The sequence below is a fragment of the Neodiprion pinetum genome, chromosome 1, assembly GCF_021155775.2.
Source record: "Neodiprion pinetum isolate iyNeoPine1 chromosome 1, iyNeoPine1.2, whole genome shotgun sequence".
Classification (NCBI taxonomy): domain Eukaryota; kingdom Metazoa; phylum Arthropoda; class Insecta; order Hymenoptera; family Diprionidae; genus Neodiprion; species Neodiprion pinetum.
Window position 1 is genome coordinate 11,385,743 of NC_060232.1, and position 25,129 is coordinate 11,410,871.

At 37.2% G+C, this 25,129-nt stretch overlaps 1 protein-coding gene across 1 annotated transcript; it reads right to left on the reverse strand.

The window, feature by feature from the left end:
- Window positions 1-1,708: 1,708 nt before the first annotated feature.
- LOC124223906 (progestin and adipoQ receptor family member 4) lies at window positions 1,709-24,858 on the reverse strand. Its single transcript, XM_046636296.2, has 5 exons — window positions 24,179-24,858; window positions 9,798-10,022; window positions 8,701-8,804; window positions 8,279-8,416; window positions 1,709-7,799 (listed from the first exon to the last, which is right to left on the reverse strand). Exons 1-5 carry the CDS (start codon window positions 24,480-24,482, stop codon window positions 7,566-7,568), a joined length of 1,005 nt encoding a protein of 334 aa, XP_046492252.1. The 5' UTR covers window positions 24,483-24,858; the 3' UTR covers window positions 1,709-7,565.
- Window positions 24,859-25,129: the final 271 nt, after the last annotated feature.

Here is a 25,129-nt window from a genome sequence, read left to right on the forward strand (position 1 = left end):
TTATAAACATATTGCAAAACTCTCCGGGATTATTGTTTTCGTTCAGTGCGCTCGAGCAACAGAACTTGGGAACCTGTAAGATCGGTACGAGTCGGCATTTCCCAAGCACATGGCATTATACACCGAACGACATGTTTGTAAAGACTAATCGGTTTGAAATGTTCGTGCATTTCTCCGTTGCTTTGGTCCGGTAGAGTTCGGTCAGTCAATCATTCTCGAATGAAGACGAACTTTTTTCTTGGATTACCGATGTGCGCGTTTTCAATTCTTGCAACTTCTCCAAAATCTAATCCAACTCACTGTTCGTCGAAAGCAATCGAAATCTGACCATCTGACCGATTTGCCGTTGTTTTTCCGTCCTCTGGTCAACGACGTTGCCGACTCCCAGTGTTTAAACCCAGATACATTATCGAGACGATAGAACAGTAAACTTTTCCGAATGATCATGTGTCATTAGAGATAATTGACAGAGTAAATGTCCAAAGTGTATCGTTTGTAAAGTCCAATTCTGGTAATTGATTGTTCGGCCTGCAGCAGCGAGATGTAACAACTATCTGTATGTTTTATTATCTAATCTAAATGTTAGGTTCACGACTCACATTTCATCTTTCAAATCAATAAAAGATCGACATTGCGATAAGTGTGCAAGATATGCGTTCGAATTGCATTGACGTAATGTCCTTCTGTTATACCGTAAGTTTTGATAAATGTAGAGTACGTAACCCAATAAGGATAATTTGAGGAAGAGTTTGGTCAGGGAAAGTCATCGATTGACAAATTGCAACATTATTTTGATATGTTGCAATGTAATTATGTATAATTACGAATGGTCAAGTATTTAATACCTGTTCGGGACTGCGATAAGGTTTCTGATTCTTTTTCTCAAACTTTTTTCTTGGATTATCGATGCGCGCGTTTTCAATTCTTGCAACTTCTCCGAAATCTAATCCAACTCACTGTTCATCGAAAGCTATCGACATCTGACCATTTGACCGATTTACGGTTTTTTCCCGTCCTCTGGTCAACGACGTTGCCGACTTCCGGTGTTTAATCCCAGACACATTCTCGAGCCGATGAACAGTAAACTTTTCCGAATGATCCTGTGTCATTGGAGATAATTGGAATAGTGAATACGTAAAGTGTATCGTTTACACATTTCGATGGTGATAATTAATTTTTCAACCTCCAGCAGCGAGAGGTAAGAACTATCCGCATATTTTTTTCCCGTGTCTGTACGTTCTATCTGTATGATAGGTATTATCATCATCGTGACTCTCATTTTACCTTTGAAATCGAGAAGACTTTTGCAATTTGTCAGTTAATGACCTTTCCCGACGAACGTCTTCCTTAATATGTATGTATTGCAGCAAAGTGTCAAAAGTGCAATGCAATTGAATACTGAATAATCGGTCCATGTAGTGTCGCAGTAGTAAATCGTTACAGGCACGTTGCTTACTTTTAGCGGATAACTTTCTGAGCTCGTGGCAGGAAAATAGTGTGAATGTTGAGTGAAATAACGATTATTCGTTACCTTGGTGGAATAATTTCATATATTTTCTTCATCGATTAGCATCCGAGGTACTTTTTTTTTTAAATGTTGGGCAACATGATATACTTTCTTACAGAATTTTCATCACATGACAAACTATCTAGAAATTTTTAATTAATTTACTCGAGATAGTTAAACAACTACGCATGTCCAGACATGTCCGTTTAGACAGAGACGTTTATATTTTGTTGTCTTTTCATTCAAAATTACATATTGCGAGCTTTAGCTTAAAGTAAAATATTGCATTACACAGTGATATGTATCGGAGAACCATAATTCGTAACATGTTTGTTGGTGCTTGAAGCCGTGTGAGTAACTGATCAACGGGTTTTTTCTCGTTCGAGTGAAAAAGTAATTTTAACGTGAGTTTCAATTAAATAAAGATGCTCGTTACGCTTAATTCTTAATTACAAAGCTCTACAAAGATTATCCTGATAAACGATGCTACTCGTCGTCAACAATTTATTTCTCACACACTGTCAATACGTATTCGAAATTATACGCTTGGAATCGAAACTAACTTCAATAATAATTAATACACTGATTAATTTAATGGAATATTGGGCCTGAACTTACCGAAGCTACTCAAGTTTTTCCTTTTATATTATATTGCAGCATTAAAATTTGTCTAAAATCGGCATATATAAAAAAAAAAAACCATCATCTATCAGCTATAATCACCTAACGTTTCTTTCACAAACTTATTACTGACAGAAATACTTTGAAAATTATAATTACAGTACCGATATAGGCCTGATACAGATGAACATTGGTTTCAAAATTACGCTCTTGCCAGTAGGAGAATATCTATGGGTGTATAGAATAACGTGACAGATTCTTTATCCTTCGTAGTTTCGAGTATAGGTGAAACTGAAATGTTTTTACGGTGAGACGTTGCATTGCTTGACGATGGTAATTTATACTTCAGTAAAGAATATATGTATAGCACCGATTGGATTTGTAATGTATATTTTTTTCAACATTAGTACAATCTTTTCTCTTAGGGGTGGAGTGAAAAATTCTTTTTTTGTTCAAAGTGAAAAACAAATCATCCCAAAAGTTTATGGCTGCTACAAAACAAAAATGATAGCGTTCGGACATATCTTACTCAATTTAGGGCGGTTCAGAAAAGAGCCTTATTTAGATTTGGCAGTTCTCCGAGATTCTTACACTTTTTCGTTAAAAAACAGCTCACGTAAAGAAGCTGGGCTGAAAAAGATTTTTTACTACTACCTCAAAGACGTTGAAATTTCGAATAAAGGCTATTTTCGGTAATTTAAAAATTGAGACACGGTGAAATTCTTCGGTGGCTGTGTTTAGTATGACGAAATAAAAGTTTTTGCAAAAGCTGAGATGCGTGCGATTTTTTTTAGTATCGAAAAATCTATATTGAAATTCGTAAGAACGCAATTTTTTCAACTTTCAAATATTGAATATCTGAACATGGATTTTTTGGTACTGAAAAGAATCGCTAGCGCCTCAAGTTTTATAAAAACTTCTGTTTCGTCGTACAAAACATAGCAACCGAAGGATTTAAGGATATCCCAATTTCGAAATTCCCGAAAACAGCTTTCTTCGAAAATTCAACGTCGTTCAGGTATTAGTAAATTTTTTTTTTTTCCAATCCAACCCTTTCGCGTGAGCTCTATTTTAGTGAAATAGTTCAAGAAATCTGAAAAAAAGTCTTTCCTCGGAACCGCCCGAGTACTCGATGATAAGAAATAATGCTAGGCGATTTTGTACCAACATTTTTGGTTTTTTCCAAGCTATTTTTAACGTCGAGAAACAACTCTCAGAAGGTATTGCAATTCAATGCGAAAGAAAAGAAAATTTCACTCTACAGCAATTCTGATAACAACTTTTTAACGACTGAATACCTTTACAGGTAAATATAATCCTCCGTAAGCAAAATACTAGAGTTTAAAAGTGTGAATTGATTCGCATTAAACATCGTTTATAGGTATCGGCAAGGCGTAAGTACAATATTAATTTTTATATAAAATGTTTAACGTTCACAAGCATGACTTAATGAAAGATTTATTAACAATCAGTCGAACTGCGTAATTGTTCTAATATCTAATATAATAATATTTGTACACCCGACCTTGTCGCTAAAATATTATTCTTGTATAATTTACGTACAGCGTTCATTGTAAAATTTCTAGCGAAAATCCAATCCTAAGCAGCAGATAAAGTTTCATTTACAAACTAACTAAGAGTTGTTCCTGAAACAACAAACGATATTATGGTCCAGCTAATTATTCCGTCACTACTATTATCATCGTCATCGTTATTATTATTATTATTATTATCATTATCATTATCATTATTATTATTATTATTATTCTAATCTACTACGTCACAATTATATCACAAGAGTGCGCTACTTGCTGTGGTATAGAAGAGTAAGGATCGTCGAGATAAGATTATTCATTAATTATATTTTAAACTCGAAAAAATCCTCACGTTTATTTATCACTAATATTATTACAATATTGTTCTTTCTTCGGTTTTTCACGTACACGTTACCTATGAACGAAAGTACAATTAAATGGAAGTACTCAAAAGCGAACGGTATCGGTATAAGACAACTGCGTACATATATGGTGTGTACAGGTTGTACATCCTTGTACATCCAATTATTATCTACTGAAACCAGTCGGAAAGAGTTATTATTATTTGAATCTAAACAGGTACAACTAATTCGAAGATAAAATATTACCTCGTAGCGTTTCACCTAGTGCCCAACTTCAATTAGGACCATTTCCAGCTGTTGCTATATTTTGTTTTTTCACCCTCATATGTACAGCAATAATTAATTATCGACAAACTTCGGTAGTAACTACAATTACAGGTATATCTAATTCTCATATATTCTCTGTAAAGTAGTCAAAGATATATCATTTGTATAATAGTATCATGCGGATCAGAACGGGATACGTGAGTTATGTTTAAATTTTCACTATCTACTAAGATTAGGTAATAAAATTTATCCTGCGTCACTTGATATAACGCTATTTCTAAGTTTTATATTTCCTTCAAATTTTCATCGTTAACTATTTACGTACGTATAAGTGTTTACTTATGTATTACGTAGTCTACTTAGACTTAGAGTTTTTTGTTTATTTATTTATTTTTTGTTCTTTTGTTCTCGAACAATTAGTAAAGAGTTTACCGGCAGACACGGGCTTACTGATTGTTTATACTTTTTCGAATCGTTTTTTCTCAGGTTGAATCCAATTGTTTGTTCAAAGTATGATCGTCGCCAACTTTCATGATTCCGTATGATCTTGACAGGCTTTGATGTTTTGATAGGTTATTTTTTCATGCGAAATTTAGAACACGGATATCAATTTCATCTGCCGGTATGAATTCAACATTATTATAATCATGAGAACTACGTTAATAATGAATTTTTTTCTCCGACTACATTCTAATCACAATTTTTCATTTATTGTTCATGAATAATATAATGGCACGATCTTCTGTCTCAGATCTACTAATCTATAAAAATTTTTTATTCAAAGTCAAAATGTTATCTAAATACTTGGTGATCGTAAATCTATAAAGCTGACGGAGATAGTTCGATAGCGTAGAAGAAAACCTTTAATATCTGCAATTGTACGTAACTTGTGTAACGTGTATGATAAATTCGCAGGAGTTTTAAAGCCTCAAAATCCAGTCATTGAGAGGGGCGGGAATTGTTACCTACTTGCAGAAATATGTTTATTATGCCGAAACTTCGCAATAAAACGAATGTAATTCATCGGATCGACTAGCAATTTTTATTTCTAGCTAGTTCTATTATCATACTATAAATATTAACTGACTAATCAATGTATTAATTTAAATTCTCTATAAATAGTGGGGCTGTACTGCCGAGAGGCGCGTATTAAACAATCGCGTATAATTATTCAATGGAAAATTTTACTATCAGGGCATAAATATGTCGAGAATTTAGAAAAGGTGCCTCCTAAAATCGCCTGCAACTTCAAGAAGCACTGATTTTCACTTCTAATTAAATAATTGCTAACACATGTGATTGATTAATTTAATCACAATCAGTACTTGATACGTTAAAGTTGCTGCTGCTTTGCCGGAAAAGTTTAGCGATTTTTGTTTACGACGCTCACTTGCCTTCGGGTAAAATTATTTCTCTTTCCAGCCGTAATAATATTAAGGTATTTTCATTTTACGCCGATTTTATAATCTTCTTCAAAAATTGGTCTTCGAAAGTCGTAGGTAAAAAAATGTTCTCGTTCCTTCTTCAAATCACACGCGGCCATCGATTTATTTAAAGTATTTGAATAAATCGAATTTTTCACGAATTAGGTACACGTGGAAGGCATAGTAAATAATCGAAGCTTGACAAAGTAACATCTACAGAATGTTTAAAGAGAGAATAAACGTTTTTACGAATCAACATTATACTCGCTCCCTAGCAGTGAATTTCAATTCGTCACAAGTATACCACTGAAATATATAATAATTCTATGTACCTAAGCTGAATTTTCCTTGTGGTAAACTTGCAGCCGGGAATCGATAAATATTCAATGATTAAGATCGAAAGAGCGAACTTTCAATCTGTCAATTATTCCAGTACTTGTATAATATACACAGCGTCGTGTATAAATTAAAGATTTAAATAATGTAGGCTAAAAAATTATTTGGCAAGCTACTTTGGTACAAATGGTATGCAACGGGAAAATCGGAATCACATACTTGAGTAATAAATAAATAAATAAATAGATATATTGAATAAATAACCAAATATTGGATAATTCACTTAAGGAAATCCGTCTTCCGTTATATATAATGTATATACGTATATATGTATGTATAATATAATTATATACAAACCCGTGCATAGCAAAAGTTAATAATTTATATTCTGTGACAAGAGTTGCTCGGCAAACTCGTTGCGATTCATATACTAAAGTTTGCGAGCTAATGAAACATTAGGCAGACATTGAAGGTCAGGGTCAGGCCATGGGAAAAAATTATCTCACCAAATTTCTCTGCATTATTTAAAAAGAAGAAAAATAATACTGTGAACATTGTAAGTATACGGAAAAAATATCGCACAGACATGCAAAGAACTTATATCCGTAAATATCTTGAGTTTCTTCGAAGCAAGGTTTTACACTTTTTTTAAATATCTTCGCGACTTCTGTGCATTTCTCAACATTGTTGCGTCTTCATTATTCACGTGCAATTTCTGCGAGTTTATACGTTTCTATGTAAGATTTCTTCGCTTCTCGTTGAATCAAAAAAAAAAAATACTAAAGTTATTTCAGTTGGTAAAAACGAATGTTTAACGGAATCTGGTGAAAATTCATCGGTCCTAAGTAAAAAAAACATTTACTATAATCAACTGAACCGGGTCCGAATCAGATTGTTAGAACATTATGGAATTTCTGAAATGTAATGAGAAAATTGAAAAACATTTCTTTCTTTTTTTTTTACCATTACGAAAGTTTGTCTGAAATTAGAAATACTAAATGAGAAATAAGCATGTTATAAATAAAACGAGGTAAAAGTCACAGAAGACTTGAAAGATTTTTGAAAACAATCATTCGACTCTCCAACTTTCAAAAAGAGACGGTACAGCCAACTTCAGAGAGAAACGAAGAAATTTTGCGATAGAAAAACGAAAGTATAACTTTGACAAGAGTTCGTCAAAAAATAATATCGAATTTAACAAATGGTTAGAATTACGAAGTTGATGAAAAATCCTGTACGTACACAAAAATAAGGTAAGAAAAAGTCAAACGTAATGAATCAAAAAAAAGTATTTTCTGAAAAGAAATTAGAAAAAGGCTTCTGCAGAGTTTTGCTAAGTAAATTTTTACCGGGGTTCCCCGACATTATATATATATGTATATATAGGTATCGTAGACTTAACGATGGAAGATACTTCCGCAGCCACGAAAAATTTCAATAAATGCGTGGCTTCTGCTATCACAGCAAAAGTCTTTGCTAGAAGTATAATAATCGCGTTTCTAAATCGAATGGATCACAGCTCTTCATGAGTCGAAGACAGCGTTGCAGTCGGCACCGCGATGCAGACGGACGGGTTTGACATCCATGCCAAGTCCCTCAGCGTTGCAGCGTGCATCGAATAAACCGCCATAACCACCATCACGTGCATTATGTTGTGCGAGTTGAGAAAGAGGTCCACTTTACCGGGCACCCATTTCTCCGGCACGTGTAAAGCGCCAACAGCACCGCCAGCCACAGCGACCAGGTCCTGTCGGATGAAGAGATCGAAGGAAAACTCGTGAGATAAAAATTCTTCAAGACAATTCACAATCCTCGTCGTTAATCATCGAGGAAACAATAGCAGTTTGATCGTGGACACCCAGAATCAGCAGCCAAACGTTCCGATGTTGGGGCGGAGTTGGAATTCCGAATAAGTTAGTGAAGTCCGGAAATCAAAATTTTTGTGAGACGCTTCGAACCCTGATACTTTTACAGAATAATGGGGATGAAACGAAACTGCATTTTTATACTTTCAAAAAGTATTCACACGTTCGGCTGCTGACTCCAGCTGCTAGTTTCAGCTTCGTGATGGGTTCGGAAAATGTGTAGCGGATGTTGGATATTTTATTTCGTTGAAACATCATCCTGTGCATGCCATTGGAAGTTGAATAAAATTCACGCAGAGATTTCATTCAATTATCACTAATCTCGTGCTTCTTCGCGCGGTATCGAATTATTAGTACCCACTTGCAAAACCAGATGCGTCAGTGCCGTAGGTGATCCACCGCTACTTCCGATGTACCTCAAAGTCAGTACGAACATCCTCATCATGAATGGGGGTGCAAAGCACAGTCGCCTTTCCCACGGCGACCACGCGTTCATAGCCTGTTCGAAAGGGATCAAGGCGTACTTATCGTTAGTCTCACTCGAACAACCTCCACGACAATGGTTCGTGTATTATTTCACACTCAGAGTTAAATTCCGGGTAAAATCATGGGGGTTGAGTGGTTGGTGTCGAATGAAATGATTTTAAGATAGCAAGATCCGACTTTGAGTAATTCTGTAATTTAACAACGTGAATTTCAATGATTATCCAGGAACAGTGAGATGACATACGCCAATTTACCGAGGTCGGGGTTCTCTTCTGAAAAATGTTGTCAAACAATTACCTTGAGGAGACCCCAGAAGCTGAGAACACTATACGCAAGGAGGCAACAGTGCCAGAGTGTTTCTGGCAAGCAATGAACGGACGCTGCGATCATTGGAAGGGCGCCTGAAAAATAAAAATCTCGGTTATTCCTTCTACCTTCAACCATCAAGAGGTACACTTGGGGACAATGAATCTGAGACGGCTATTTTTTTACACCAGACAGTTATGTTGGCAGCAAAGAGAAACCTACAGCGCCACAGTCGGCCGAGCGCGAAATAAACTCAATCTCAATAAACAATAACATAATCAATAACCGTTGAATCTCACCCTAGAATACGTGTCAATCCAACAAGTCGTTATCCCCGTGATATTTTAAGGTTAGATTCGACGGTCATGGGTTATGTTATGTTTATTGAGATTGAGTTTGTTTCGCGCTCGGCCGACTGTGGCGCTGCAGGTTTCTCTGTGTTGCCAACGTAACTGTCTAGCGTAAAAAATTAGCCGTCTCAGATTCATTGTCTCCAAGTGTACCTTGAGAGGTAAGTCAATAATCCGACAAGTCTGTGAACGATATTAAACCGGTCTTTCATCGACGTGACAGAATAGAGATTTACCATCGAGTACATGAGATTAATTGCCACGAGGATGAAGTTATTAACGCTACTGTAACGGTACGTGTAATTTAGGAAAAATCGTTACTTTGCATTTTTGGCTTGATTTCGAAAATCGAGTAAAACATGATGAATAAAATATACTTATACTTTTCAAAATCAACTCCTCGAAAGTCATTCTAAAACTGTGCAACAACGATATTTTCCCGGATGTTTCGCTACGTTACACCGAAAGAAAACAATCATCGAATCGATCAAATGTCCGCGTTAATTGAAATCAAGTCAAGTATTTATTTCTGTCAATTTAAGATCTGTTGGTTTGAAAAACTTTGGTTGAAATAAGAACTAAACATTTTGTTAGACGCAACAGACCTTGAATTGAGATACAAATAAATGTTTACCTCGCCTCCTGTCAGCACAGATTCGATCGATTCAGTGACTTTTTTTCTATCGGCGTAACGTTACCAACTTCAGCCTCATAATTACCTAAAATCCGACGTCTTACCAAAGCTTTGGCTGATCCATATACCGAGCATGTCCAATTGCAAGAGCTTCTTATAAGTGGCTTCGCCTTTGTCTAAGTTCATGAAGAGGTGGTAGAGGAAAGAACCGATCCACGGACTGACCGCCCCGATCAGATGACACCAGGATAGAAAGGCGGCAAGGGGTCCCTGGCTTCCCCAGGGAAGCAGACTGGGAACGGTGACGAGGATGTAGACGATCGGTAAGCCTGGAATATCGTGCGAGCGTTAAGCGTTAAACGTTGACAGTTATTTTTGGCTCATTCATTCGCGTTTGTGCCGCGAGTCATCGACGAGACACAGCCGAGAGCCGAGAGCATACCTGCCTCTGCAGCTCTGGCAGCTTAATTTTGGAATACCTTATTACTTCACCTCTGGCTACCGGGCTTCGGGCTTCGGTGCAGCCGCGACTTTGCTCTTTATCCGATTTAAACCACAAGTCATCTGTATAACACACCGAGGTGTTTATTACAGGGCCAGGTGAACGTGCCTATGTATAGGTTCGCGTACGTACTTCGATATAAATGTTCGATTTATCGCGATTCCTTGGTCGGCCAATCGTCGTGACATGTTCATTTTCAAAGCTGAACTTTATCTGGTAGAAGCAATTTTTTTACCACAAATTCCAGAGTGACAATTATTATTATTATTTTATTACCGCCTTTCAAACTGATCGAAAAAGTCGAGAATTTTCAAAACTGTGATCAGTTAGCCTAAAGGCAGTGGTTTTCGATTCGGCGTGAGAGATAATCGATTGGCTTGCAACGAAGAAGGACTCAACAGGCAGGAAGTGCAGCCAGTACAGGTAATGTTAGTATATTTTGCAATAACAGTGCGTCGTATACACTGCGAATAATCATCATACATCGTCGTCGATCAAAGGACAAATTCTTCATCCCTCTTTTGGTAGAAACGTCAGTAACGATTATTTTTGCAATATGTATTAATTTAACTGGTAAATTTTTCCAAGAAATATACTCGTATCCTAAATAGATGCAGATTTTCGAGAAATTTTAATGTTAGTGTTGAAAAATTCATATCACTCGCAAAGCTATTCAGATATATATTCCTAAATTTCTTTAACAATAACAGTTATTTAATTCTAATGATAACGAATTGTGGCATTGTTGTTACGAAGAAAAAGAAAAAATGTTTTCATTTTTTTTACTTCTTTATCGTTGTTTTTCGCTAATTTTACATACCATCCAAAACGAATGCGACCAAAGAAAATTGAAAATTAAATTTAACAGCGCTAAGAATTAATGAAACAAGTTTTGTTTAAAATTTTATTCAATGGGATTCTTACTTTGAGAAATCAACACATTCTGATTTGGATTTGGAAGGGTTTATAATTGAAATTTACTTAAATTTAAACGAAGAAAAAAAAAATCACCTTTTACGGGCTGTAACTAATTGATTCGTTGATATGTCGTTGAATTCAGATGGGAAATGATAATTATCCGCACATCAGATAACGCAGATCTATAATGCATTAATAGGGTTCCATTACGTATACATGGGGGTCACGTTCAATAATGAGGATGTTCGACCAATGGAGAGTCAACTATTAACCATACCTATACTTATAGGCATGCTGCAACAGTGGGTGTTGAGCTTAAAAGGTCTGCTTGTGAACATATATACTTATGTGACGAAAGCTCACTGGTTTGTTCATAAATTTGAGACCGCATTACCCTGATTTATTTTTATAATTAACAGGTATTTTACTATTTGCATAAGCGCAATGGGTTCTTAATATTTTAACGTTTAACGAGCATTTAAATTCAAAAGGAAATTTAATGGGAAATGTGTGAAGTATATAATTCGTGACGTGTTTGCTGCTGATAATTTGGGTTAACTTGATTCTACTAGTTTATGGTTCTGACTGCTTCCAAGTTATTTATTTATTTATTTTTCCAATAAGTGACACGCAGGCTCTGCTTACATTATACATATATATATATATAAAAAGAGGTAGTAGAGATGCTAGTTTTGATTTTCTATTGGTTCCTCCTTTTCTGGGAGAGAGACTCACTTATTTCCGACTTATCGTTCACGGTCTTTGCTTAGAGCTGTAGCTTACGATTAGCGAAAACTGCGGAGTCTTCTTTCTCTAAACCTTCGTAAATTGATAATAAATGGTTCCCTGATAAATGTGTGTTCTTTCGTGTCGTTATAAATTGACAGTTCCGTCCCAGAGATCATTGAACTTTTAATGTTTCACAAATGCGGCATGGCTTTTCCTGGAGAGGATTCCATTAAATTGGCGGCTGCACGTGGAAGGTTAATGATCAATTACTCGTACCGGTATCGATATGTATGTACGGATTTATTACACATATATACCTGATGCATTGGAGCAGCGACTCACTTCGGGCAAAATCTGATTAGGCTTAATGCACGTATAATGCGATAATAACGTTGCTATCGATCGGTGTAGCTTATATTGCGGATAATAAATTAAATTAAATAAATAATAGCTCAAAATGGACGATATGTTCATCCAGAAAAGCATTTCTCCCTTTTAATTTTCAAATTCTTCAGATATTGTATTATATTTTTGAAGAATTTATCCGATTGCGATTACTTCTAGCTTGATGAAATTGAAAAAATTAATACTTTGGCCGATTTGCAGGGAAAGTGTTATACTGGTTAATTTGTGAGAAGATCCGTCGAGTACACAACTCCGATGAATTGTGAAAATACAGGCTTAGTCGTAATGTAATTATTTATGCCTGAAAAACTCAGATTATTAAACTAGCGAGAAAATTCAGATTCAAGCGTTCGGAAACTCATTTCAGTTCATTCGTCAAACAAATAACGATCGATTTTTTTTTGTTCCGTCAATTTGCGATTGGATTCTACGAGCTTTACGAGACTTTTATACATCGGACGCTGGCGCTTCTAATAGGGTTCGATAAATTATACACATTAATTTTTATCTTTATTTCATGAAGTAAATTTTCACCATATAACGATAGAGAAAACTGTTATTCGAATGGCTCGACTGCCTTAACGAGGCAATTAGCATCCGCAGAATGTTTTTGAAATCCTATACGAAGTGCCTGTAATACGAAAGTTTCCAGAGTGCCCATTTCCTTCGCTCAATCTCGAACATTCTTCGCTGCATGAACCAACCTTAGAGACTTGGAGTAGTAAATTCTTTTTCTCTCGTGAAGATTAGTTTTCATTTTCTCACATTCTTCGGACGTTTATGCAATTTGTAAAAAACTGCAGGTATATGACGTATTTATGTTATAATACATGTACACTCGGGAGCGTTGATAAAACTGAATGTATAAGCGTCTAAACTCGATTCTCGCTGAATGCATTATATCATGAAACTTTGTGAATGAATGATGAAAAGTTGCGACGGAGCTAAGCAATCTTTCTAGAAAGCATGTGAAAAAACTGATTTGCAATATGTATCATTCGTAAACGCGAGAAGATAAGTTTGAGTGTATTATAAATCACTTTCCGAGCAGCAAAAATACACGACGTGCATGTTCAAGCGTAAAGAACAAACGGAAAAACCTCCCATCCATTTATCATTCCCTTTGACATATCGCAGGTGCCTATAGTGATACTTCCATATATCGGTATTCGCACATATGATTTTTTAGTTTAACATTCCGGTGAGCATAATATAAACGATCCATCGCAGAAGACAGCGGCTCTGAAGATTAAATGCGAAGGAAAGTGAATTTTCGAAACATGTGCACCAGACTGTTTGAAATTAGGGAAACCTCGGGGGGAACGTGAGTTTTTTTTTTTTTTTTTTTTTTTGTGGAATAAAGTCGAAGCGTTAGTTTTTGCTGTACAAATAATCACACCTAAAAGTATAAGATTTTTAGGTTGAGGGGCAATTTACTGACATCTGAGGAAATTTCTGGGCATATCAGCCGATTTTTTTCTTACGCAGGAAAAGTTGAAAATATTTGCCAGGATTTAGGTATGAATTTCTTACGTCTTTCAGAGTAAATCCTCATTTAAATGTATCAGGGCGATGCACAGAGTGCAATTTTAATAGAGAGTAAAAACTTGAAAATTCATTGCGCGCAAGGTTTCTTACTTAATATTTGTAGCATAGCGTACGGATTTTGTCTCGCATAATCTATTTGCAAATACTCACAAATTGTCGTCGGGTTTTTTTAATAGCGTCATTTTTATTAAAAATACATTATTTTCAAGAATCATGACAAAGATGAGCCGTATTTAAACATGAAGTTTAGGGTATTTCACTCCTAAGTGAAAGTTTGGGAAAAAGCCTATGACAATTACAAGAGTGAAGAAAAATGCATTCAAAGTTTCAACCATTTATTACATTAAATTATACAAATGAAAGGTTTTTGATCCCCAAAAATTTGTTTAGGTCCAAAATTGATACGGGCCCGTCAAAAATGCAAAACGTCGTAATCGATTTTTTGGCCGTGAATGTTCCCTTGAGTCTAAAGGCGTGCCTCAAAGCAATTAACTTTTTCCTATTAAAATAACATGTAAGAAAAATATACTCGCTGCTGTCTTCTGGCAAAACAAATGTTTTATTATTTATATGAAAATTAAACCAGTCCAACTGCAAAACGTACTACATGGTTGCTTTGAATAATTCCACAAACAGACTTGAATAAGTATATTTTCTTACATGTTATTTAGCGGAAGGAGTTGCATGGAATGAGGCACCTATTATTGTTACTTTTGAAGAATTTTTAGTTTGACGAAACATAACTCATAATAATATTCATTTAATTTGCAGCAATGTTACTTACACATATCACATTTTTTGATTGATTGTGAGATAAAATCATGCGGTTGCGGAGTGAATTGATCTTTTTTAAGAGAAAGGTCGCTCATGTGATTCATGATTTTTCTGCCTCCATTTTTTTCGTGTGTTCAATAAATCTTTTCTCCAATTTATTTTCAATGTATACAGACGCGTTGGAAATGCGCCTTAAAGTTTAGCAGATCCAGTAATTCTCGGAGCTTAACGATGAATACGCCTGTTCGACCGAATCCAAGATAAGAAAAGAGAAGAAACTGTTTAAAAACACTCCCGCAGCAATTTTATTTGCTGCGCTAATGATGATGAATACGAATTAAACAACGTTCTTAATATGTGATAAAAATAAATCTGAACAAATTCGATTAACATAAGCTGAAACATCAACAATTTGATGAAAGAATTTTATAACTAAGACCTTAAACATTATTCAACTCTGGTATTTTTGACCCGTTAGGAATATTTTTGGACTTATTTTCCTCGTTCAGGAAAAGAGGGAAGATTTTGTGAATGAAAAGTTAAAAATGCTTAAACTCGGGAGGTTTTTATTACCATACATTTGCTACATTGTAATATGAAATTTTTCGAATATATACAAACAATTTTTTCCAATCTGGTCAGTGAGTAAAATGGGATAAAAAACATTAGAATCGTATCAAGAACACTATAGAATTTGAGCATAGTGAAGGTTCTAATCGTTGACATCCAAGCTTGCGTTATTCCAACTTTCGTAAGAATGTCATTTGATTCGAGTTCACCATTATTGGCACAGATAAAATTGCTGGATGTTTTTCAGTTTAATCGCTTTTCCTAGCTTTCGATTCAGTCAGTCTGGCCGATTCATTCTTAATTGCTTCCGGCTTCGGAATTCCGGTTTTTCAATCACCGTTAGACAAACGAGTTTCTTACACATTCATGGCCTATCCTCGGGCAGGTGTGCCAAAGTGTGCAGTCGTTGGATTCGTCATGTATGTGTACTTCGACCCCGAGGATGTTCAGCTCGTGGCCTACTTGCAAAAAGCGTCTGCGCCCTGCGCTGTGGGTTTCCTGATCGAGTTCTGGAGTGATTCGTTCCGTTTCCCTTCAGTCCAAAGGAATTTTGATAATCGCCTGACGTACAGGATGCGTGAATATTAGGACGGTCCTTATTTCAACGACTTTTGAAATGAACTCTACGCGTCCCTGGAACCTTGAAAATACTTTACATGTAGTTATTCAAATTTGAAACATTCAGGGTTTGTTCCTATTATTGAAATCGGCAACTCTGTCAAGCTTCGAATCGTTCCTTTAATTTCTTCTACTAAAGTTATAAAAATAAGTGACTGGTTGAAATAACTACATACCGAGATAATCTCTTGCAACTTGAAAATCAACCGCGCATGCGCCAAATAATTCGATCTCATTGGTCGGCGAAATCTTCCCGCAGCGATATTTTTGTCTGCGATGCAGGTGGGCCAACTTACGCAAAATGTGTAAGTTTGCATTTTCAAAGAGCATAAGCGTTAAATTCCGTACCGTTCTTTGAAGAATCAACTTTCCAACCCAATAAAAAATGCTTCCCAAACCCTTACGAGTCACTACCTCAATTATTTTATATTCTAACCTCGAAAATTCGTAACAACTACATCGCTGCCAGAAACAGTTTGACAACTGAAACTCGGGATGGCCAGCCTGCGCGAACAGCCCATAAAACTCGTGCATATGCAGTTGATTTTCAAGTTTCAAGAGATTCTCCGGGTATGTTTTCTATTTAAAACCTCTAGGTTTTGGGGCACGTGTTAATCTTGAAATTATTATCCGAATTTTTCAGAAATCCTTTCTATTACCCAGGGTGACATTCATTTAAAAGTTATTGAATCAAGGACCACCCTAATACCTATATTACATATATCTGTATCTATACACGTTATCTTTCTGTATGGAACAGCATCGCGCGTTCCATTTTATATATGTGGTATATATATAAATTTTTAGAAATTTATATAAATATTTATAAATTTACTCATCGCAAGGACAAACATATAATTTCACATTTTACGTAATGCGCCTACGGGTTATAAGAAGCACCTACAAATTGAGGGTTAGGCTGGTGGAGAAAACCACCAGTATGCCACAGTATAAATACCTATGTATCGTAATGTGATGGAATAATGTTTTTTAGATACTTGAAATAATGTTGATTGCTATGCAACTTATTCTGGTACATCCCGGTAAATATTTTTTGTTTGTGGATTTACACGGCAACATCTTTTCATTTCTTCTTGTATTGTAAACTTTTTCCCACTTTCCTTATTTGTTCTGAATTTTTTTTTTGTTCTCCTTTTCTTCTAAGATTTGACAGAGAGTTTCTCCGTAACATTGTTGTGATGTATTTCTCCGACATCGACAATTGTATTTTGTAGATTTATGGACAGAGAAATTGGGAAAGTAAAAATTGAACGTTAAAAAAGTGATATTTTTTCCTTTTAATCAATTACACCAGCGGGTTTTGTACACAGATTTCTATACCGACATTGTTACCGACACTTAGCCACGACACGCACCTTTTTTTTAGAATGTTCGACGATGATTGATCCGGGCATGTGGACTTACTGATACGACTCTTGAAATCAAAGTGTGGATATCCACCACCGTCAAGTATTCTAAAAAGAACGTTCGTGTTTTGGCTAAGTATCGGTAACAATTTCGGTACAGGAATCTGTGTACAGAACCGGCTATGTATACCGACTTACAACAGCACATCATTCATACTGATGTATCTAAATATACATAGACGTTTTATGTAAAGAATATTTTGCACGCACATCGTATATATTCATATCTTTTTAGTAAAATCTATACACGCAATCTGGCGAGATAAAAATTATTCGAAATTTTTCAACTATCGCGTACATTATACCTATGTATATTTGTTCGTGACGGGTGATACGACCGCATTAATAAATTATCGTCATCGATCGTTAGGTAGAGACGTTAAAAAATCTCAAGATATATAGATATATTCGTATAATTCATTCATCCGTCAGGCGTATAAAATTTGACACCACTTTTATTCCACAGTCATTAATATCCATGCAGCCGAAAATTTGATTATTAGTTTAATATCGTCGGTCGTCCGGAAGTAAGGATTCCGGAATACTGGGGCGTTACGTCATCCGATTGCTTTGCCAATCTTTTCCAAGAACGGAAGAAACTTATACAGTGGATGTGTTCCGGGGGCGATAAAGAATGGGGTTTATTCTTATCCGACGTTTACTTAATAAACACGAAGCTTCTGGAAACCCGGAATAAAGGGTGAAACGGGGGAAAACAAACGGGGATGATTGACTGACTGCGGGTAGATAGGCAGGGCACAACGGAAGCTTTGCTGTATACCTATTCACTAAAGTTTACCTCCACTTTCCAGTCAGTGGGGACGTGTTGGCAGGTCTCTGTCAATTTGTAGAGGAATAAGAAAATGACGGAGAGAAAGGATGAGCTAACGTTGAAAGGTCAAGGGATCATTTAATATACGTGTGAAATGCGCGAGGGTGGAAGCGCTTATACAATTGAAGTTCACTCTGCAAATGATTTTCTTGGAAAGACTGCTTTCATATCACGTGACATTTCCAACCCTTTGAAAGCCGAGCTTGTGTCCGGTATAAGGCTGACGAAATTATTATCATTATTAAAAATGTGTATATCTGCAGGCTTTTCCTGTGTTCGATTTCTACACTTGATTTCCAAATTCAAAAACCTGCAAAAGATTTTTTTATATCGTCGGGAAGCTAATCTCTTCATTAATAAAACTTTCGCTTGATATTATGTAACCAAGTTTTTCTGATCCCGATTTTTCATGTAATTTTGATCATTTATACCAAACGTTTCTGTTTTCGATGAAGAAATGTAATTCAACTTTGAATGAAATACCGGATCTATTGCACATTTTGATCAATGCGCAAAAACAATTTGTTTCCATAAAAAGGTATTGCTAGCATCCGACAACGAATTACATGCCTATTTCCTAAAATAAACTAACGGTACTTTGCAGCAATTTTCTCGATCGAGAATAAATTTCAGGAATAATTATTCCACTCGAGTTATGGATAAAAATAATTTTATCGATGAAAGCTGTAATAATCCTCGAAACATCGGAATGATCCGTTCCATTCACGTTAAATGAAAACGGTTAAACAAATTATTCGTCTAAGCGAAATTAATCAAGGCAGTTTAATTAAAACTGAGCAAAACAAATAATTTATAAGACTAAATAAATGTGAGAGGCAGAATTCTATATCACGTACACGGGGTCAATTTTGAACGCCTGTGTTTGCCCTCCAAGGTGTTAATTACTCCGAGTTTAAGAGAGGAGGCAGCGGCATATGAATTATACATAATACAAGTATGACGGATATGTTCAGCTACCGCGATTGCCTTTTCAATTACGTCGAAATTAGGCTATTATACAGACGCTGGGAATAATATGTGTATACAAATATTTTTCATACAAATATTTCATTACACGTACGTTGATTTTATGCCGGTTATTTGCAGTGTGTCGAGTGGTAAATTGAACGGCAATATAAAAAAATTGAAATTAATCGAAAAAAAAAACATTTTTTCGCAGCAACAAAACGTTGAACTTACATAGATCGACCTCAATAATTGAACGTCTGTCAAAATGACTCTCTATACCACTTCCGGTAACGATCCGTTGGCGTTACACAAATCGAGCCACACTTTTCTACTTAGATTCTAATTTACTGTAAACAAGTAGAGAGTAGGTACGTATACATGTATAGTGTATGCAGAATCAACAGATAAGTACTGTGGCCTTTGCGCGCTATCGCATTGATCGAACTTTAATGCGCGTGTAACGCATAAATAATAATCATAATCGGGGTTGAAATAAAGAGGGGTAATCTTTCTATAGGCTTACAGCGTAGGTATATGTTATAAACACTTTATCGCCTACGTACAATAAAAGCTTCGAAAAATGTCAAAAGCACATATTTCCTAGCAATATCGACGCGTCATTGCGTACAACCAGCGACTAGGAATTTTTCCCATTCATTCGTGTGAAAATTGAAATTCAAGCACGAAATGAAAGGTAAAATTACGACCTGGATGCTGCAGGTTTCTTTGGCACACGGCTTTTAAGCCTATGGGTAGCGGTCGCAAGCCGGATAAAAGTAAAAACTAAGGGTTGCAGCTAGAATAAGAATACAAAATTTTCAGTAAGAATGCTGTGTCTGTTTATTTTTAATAAACCGTCGAATGGCGGTTGTATTTTTGAGACGTAAATAATCAGATCACTTTATAATCGGAGCCTATTTCTATTCTTCGTTCTTACGTTCACCATTAAAAATTAAATACGTCGTTTTTTAAATCACTGACATAGTTTTATTACGGACCTGAGGGGTCACCAGATTTTTTTCACTTGTACACTGAGAGAAATTTTTAGTTCCGGTTACCGCTCAGTCCTTAACTGTTTTCATTTTTTACCACAGTCGAAAAATATAGTTCTAGGTAGAAAATGAAAATTAGTTTTCTAGCCGTTACCGGAAAGTCTAGTATCCGTTACTTTTCTTTCTCATTACGATCACTGTTACTATATTTTCTTGTAACTGTTGCGAAAATTTAATGGATGTGCAACAATAAATTGACGTTAAAGCCTCAATTTAAATAAAAAGGTAGAGTAAACCTCACAAACTGATTTTACGTTGCAATCACCAAAAAAGGATCGACAATAGCTCGTTTTTCGTAATCCCAACAATATTCAAACAGTTTTATCAACGATACCTGTTTTACTGAATTCTTCTAGTTACTGTAACAAATGAAATTTTTCTCAGTGTAAAGGGGTCGTCAATTCCAGAAGATTGAAAAACGCTCTAGACTAACAGATTTCCGATTGATCGCCGACTTGGTTCGGCCGATCGACCTTTACTCGAGGGCGTGAGTTTATTATTTAGTGACCCGAAAGTTTTGGACGTCACCAAAGGAACGTGGGTAGAACCAAAGTAATTAATCAAGCATCCAGACCACCGAATTGTCACGGTTCACTTCACTATTGTACGAATTGAATGAGAAAATCCCGCTGTGACCGAATAACCACTTCTGCTGAGAATAAAAGTCACTCAAGATACACGCGCTCCATTGGAATTTCATAATCCCCAATTGTGGTTTAGGTATTGCATACACCTGATCATATTTATATACCTCCATTATATAATTGCAAACGTTTGTTCATTCTCGACTGGGAAGCAATTCTAAACCGCAAGGGAAAAGCGTGAAGAATTGATTGAACGTTATGCAAAAATGGCGTATCCGTCGCAACGATCATTAATACCGTATCATTTGCTCCAGTTATTGTTAATACCAGTTTTGAAATTTCTAGAACATTCGGTACATCGTTGCGTACTGATAATTATGCACCGAATGACCCGTCGATGCACTTCAGTAAATTTACCTAGACTTCTCGATTTTTCAACGGTGTGTGTATTAATATGAGTAAAAAGTTGAATTCGAAGCCCAATTGATGCATGTCTATGACTTGAACTTTGGAAATGATGCCCATGCTTACTAGTTATACGTTGAGCGTTTTTGACTATTTATACCTACTTATACGGTTAAAAATGTCATTTTACTTAATACCGGTATTTTCATGCGTGAATTCGCGTTCGCGAGCTTTCGGGAAAAGTTTTGTTCGACTCGTGTAAAGTTCGTGCAAGTTTCGCTTAGTTCGTCAAAATAATCGTGTGAAATTTGCATGAAACTATACTTAAGCATAGACGAAAATTCTTCACGTGTATTAGTCGTTGAAAATAGCGAGTTATCAGATTCCGTGATACATCATGAAATTGTGAAAGCGAAAGAGGAAAGAACTCGACTGAATTGATTTGATGACGGAATTACCAGATCATCAGGAGCAATGATCGTGCGGCTCGTGTGACCACGCGGAAGGAATGAATGTTGACGGGCAAATAAGAGGGTGAAACGGAAATTGAAAGAATTTTTAATCAGACGATCAATAAGGCCGGCTGACCTCGCAACTCGAGTCAATTTTGCTGATCGGAATATCGGAAGGCGAAATTGCTGCGCGAGGTCGCGACCCTCTCAATCAAAAGAAACCGCTTCCTAGCCATGCTTCAGACCTCTAGGTCGTGCCTGAGTCATTTATCCTCAGAAATTCCCGAACTGACTCGTGTCCGACGATGATCATGATCGGTAAAAATATCGGTGACATTGATCTTGTGTTTATGTAGTGTATATAATCCGAATACCTAAAACGTATCAACGATTTCAGGATGGATTTTTTTACTGGTGGACATGTTTATGGGTATACAGAGTGAATTTCTAACGACTGCATGGTCCGTCGTCTGCTGAAACTTAACGCGCACGCGCTACAATCCCAGAGCAATTGTTTTCCAGGGTGTCCAACTGTTTCTAACCTCAAAAGTTTTATAGCTGTGAATTGAGCACAACTGCCACTTTGAAATGTCAACATTTTTAGGTTAGATCACCCCGACAAACAATTACTCTGGAATTGAAACGCGTGCGCGTTAAATTTTAGCAGAGGACGGACCATGCCGTCGTTAGAAATTCATTCGGTATGATGTATCTTAAATGATTATAGAGTGAAATTTTGAAAGAGACGTTTCTTCCCGAGATATCGTCATTATTATTCGATAATCGACGAAGAATCTATTGAGGTAAGTGTACAAGTTATTGACTCTTTTATTTTCCAAAATTATAAATTAAAGTCAGAAATTATGAATTTCTCGAATGACTAGAACCAATTGCTAGAGGGTTAGACACTACAAATTTGTTGTTTGGTAATTTTAGAACCAAGGATCAAATAGGTAGAACCAAAAAAAGGTCAATAATTGAGACAGGATCCGTAACTGGTAAACTTATCTTGCAATATGCTGGTAGATTCTGCGGTTTCCTGAATTTCCCGGATTCACGAATGTCAATAAAAACCAAGGGTACCAAAAAAAAACTGCCCCATATTAGGCGGCTTTCCCTCGCCTTTAATTCCAACCGCATCGACAACCCAACGAGGCGTTTTATCACCTTGCTAAAAACCTGCGAGTCGGGATTCTCGCGAGGGGATTAATTAAATCACGCGTATTGTATTATTGTGTATCGATTTGCTGGGTCGTGACTCGGCAGTAGCTTCATCGACTCATCCCGATCCCACCCTAGTATAGTTGGTCTAACATTTTTTACCGGGTTTGTACTGCAATGCGGTGATATTGACAGAGCGGATGATACCTACTCCGGCTACTGTGTCAAAGTCTCTGGAAAAGATACAATTTCACCTGACGCTGGACTTGACCTACTCGTTACTTCCGCTAATGCTCAACGCACCTGCGGTATAATTATAGTTATGACTTTACACCCTGAAGCCTTCGTCTGACTTCCGACTGTCCGTAGGAACTTGTGTGATTACTGTTACAACATTCTGTTATTTCTATATCGATTGTGTCTTTTCACGGGTGGCTTTTTCCCTGACGAGCTCGTGATTGATCTATCGATTTATTATCACGCATAGTACATATCATTGTACGTAAAAGGTGTTCTATTTGGAACTTTTGACAAACGTTTAATGGAGGTTTTTCGACGAGTTGTGTCACATAAATTCGACACGTAGATCTATTTTGTAATAAATCGGTATGGGTACCACAGAATGAAACTCAGAATTTTTGCTCAGGGTTCTGAAGACTTTGAGTCAATCAAAATATTTTCTTACTTTTTATAGTAATCGTTTCATTCATTTTTTCTACATTATTACTTTTCTTTGCTTTGATCCATGGTTTTTATTACAGGACTATTCCCATGTGCGATTTCACATACGGTCTAACGATTTATAATATAATATATAATTCATATCATAAGCTCGGATTATTACAGAAAATCGAAATGTTTGTGACTATATAGAAATTATAACGGTGACGGTTGAAAACGTTGTTTAATTCGCAAACATGTTTGCCTTTGGGAAATCGAATCGAATTTTCCTGCACAAATAGTTCTTCCTTTCATTCTTGTATCAAGAGAAAATTTAAGAAGTTTACGCAAACTGCACAGTTCCCATCGCGTCAGATTGCAAGTTTATTCGAGAGTATTACATAAGCTGTAGGTAGAGATCTTGCTCTTTATACCTGAATAAAGTACGTCGAAATTATATCAATTTTTTATACGAATAAGTGCAGTTCTGATAAATCGTTGGTACAACAATTTTAATATCCATCGTGAGCTTGTCTATTTTCGCGTACATACATCGGTATCAACGGTGTATGGATAAAGTCAACCGAGATAACAGGCAACTTGTTAACAACTTCAGAGAGATCACGTAATTTTATGTTTCGCCTTCGAATAGCATTAAATCCGACTCTGCATATACGAACATCACATCACCACCATTCGAAGTATTTGATTTCACAGTGGCTCTATGGTTTACCACAGAACAGGGAAAAGTGTGCAACCGATGAGCTTGATCGACGCACATCGATCGTGGATCTACGGATCCACAGATGAAAAAAAAGAAGTCGCGCATAACCACGGGGTTCAAGAATCTACGATCTAAAACACGTGTCGCCCACTTACCGTGAGTCAAAATGTTGACAGTCTCATTGTGCACGTAGAAGAGGCTCGCGATGCAGCCCCATACATTCATGAGGGGTCTGTACCCGGTGTAGATGTAAGGGTTGAACTGCAGGTGCCTCGGCATGTCGTTCCACCGCAGCAGGGGTGCCGATTTGTCAGGGCACTTGTCGAGGTCACGGAGATCGGCCTCGGAGGTGACCCGGAGGTCCTCCTCGGGGGGAAAAACCCTCCGCCTCGTCGGAGCCTCGGGGGCGGTGACAGAACCGTTCGCCGACTTTGCCGGGATAGTTTTCGGCTCGGCCATCGTGTCCCCGGTTTGTGAAAACGCGTCGCCGTTGACCGACGGCGAGATAACCCGACGAGGGCGGCCTGTCACCTGGAGGGCGAAATCGCGCCCCTGAGAGAGCAGAGCATCGCGCGCCCCGCTGCCTCTGGAAACCGAGAGGACGACGAGAGGTTCTCCGGTACCGCGACGAACCTCCTCCTCGAGCACGCGTGCCCGATCAATTCCCCGGCAAGACTGCTCGCTGCAGAAACGCGACCGACTTCGTTCCGCTCCGGTTGGCTTCGCTTCGCTCCGAGTCGACTCGAGTCGAGGCACCAACGGGTTCCGCGCTTCTGAAAGCTCGTGCCCACTGCCGCCTCTCAAGTTCCTGTGCCGCCGGTGCCGCTGGTGCCGCTGGTGCTGCTGCTGGTGCTGCTGCTGCGCCCACTCCCGGCCGACAAACCAGCCGACCAACCCCCGTTCTCCTGAGTTTCGAAGAGCGTTGCCAAGGCGACGATATTGATTGCTTTTCCACACAAGCTCACTCGCCCCCGCCTGACGCCCCTCTCTATATTTCTATCTCTACGTGTGCGATAGAGATTATCAGGCTGTGCAGTACGGGCTTCCCTCCCTGTCCGACTTCAATGAAACCACGTCAAACCCTCCTCGTATGCGGCATCAAGGGG

What these genes read in the sequence shown, in the direction of transcription:
- LOC124223906 (XM_046636296.2), bottom strand. Translation starts at nt 24,482, where the DNA reads ATGGCCGAGCCGAAAACTATCCCGGCAAAGTCGGCGAACGGTTCTGTC. An exon ending in TGTCAACATTTTGACTCACG is followed by an intron (nt 10,023 to 24,178) that starts GTAAGTGGGCGA and finishes ACGATATTCCAG; the next exon opens with GCTTACCGATCGTCTACATC. An exon ending in TGACGCATCTGGTTTTGCAA is followed by an intron (nt 7,800 to 8,278) that starts GTGGGTACTAAT and finishes TTCATCCGACAG; the next exon opens with GACCTGGTCGCTGTGGCTGG.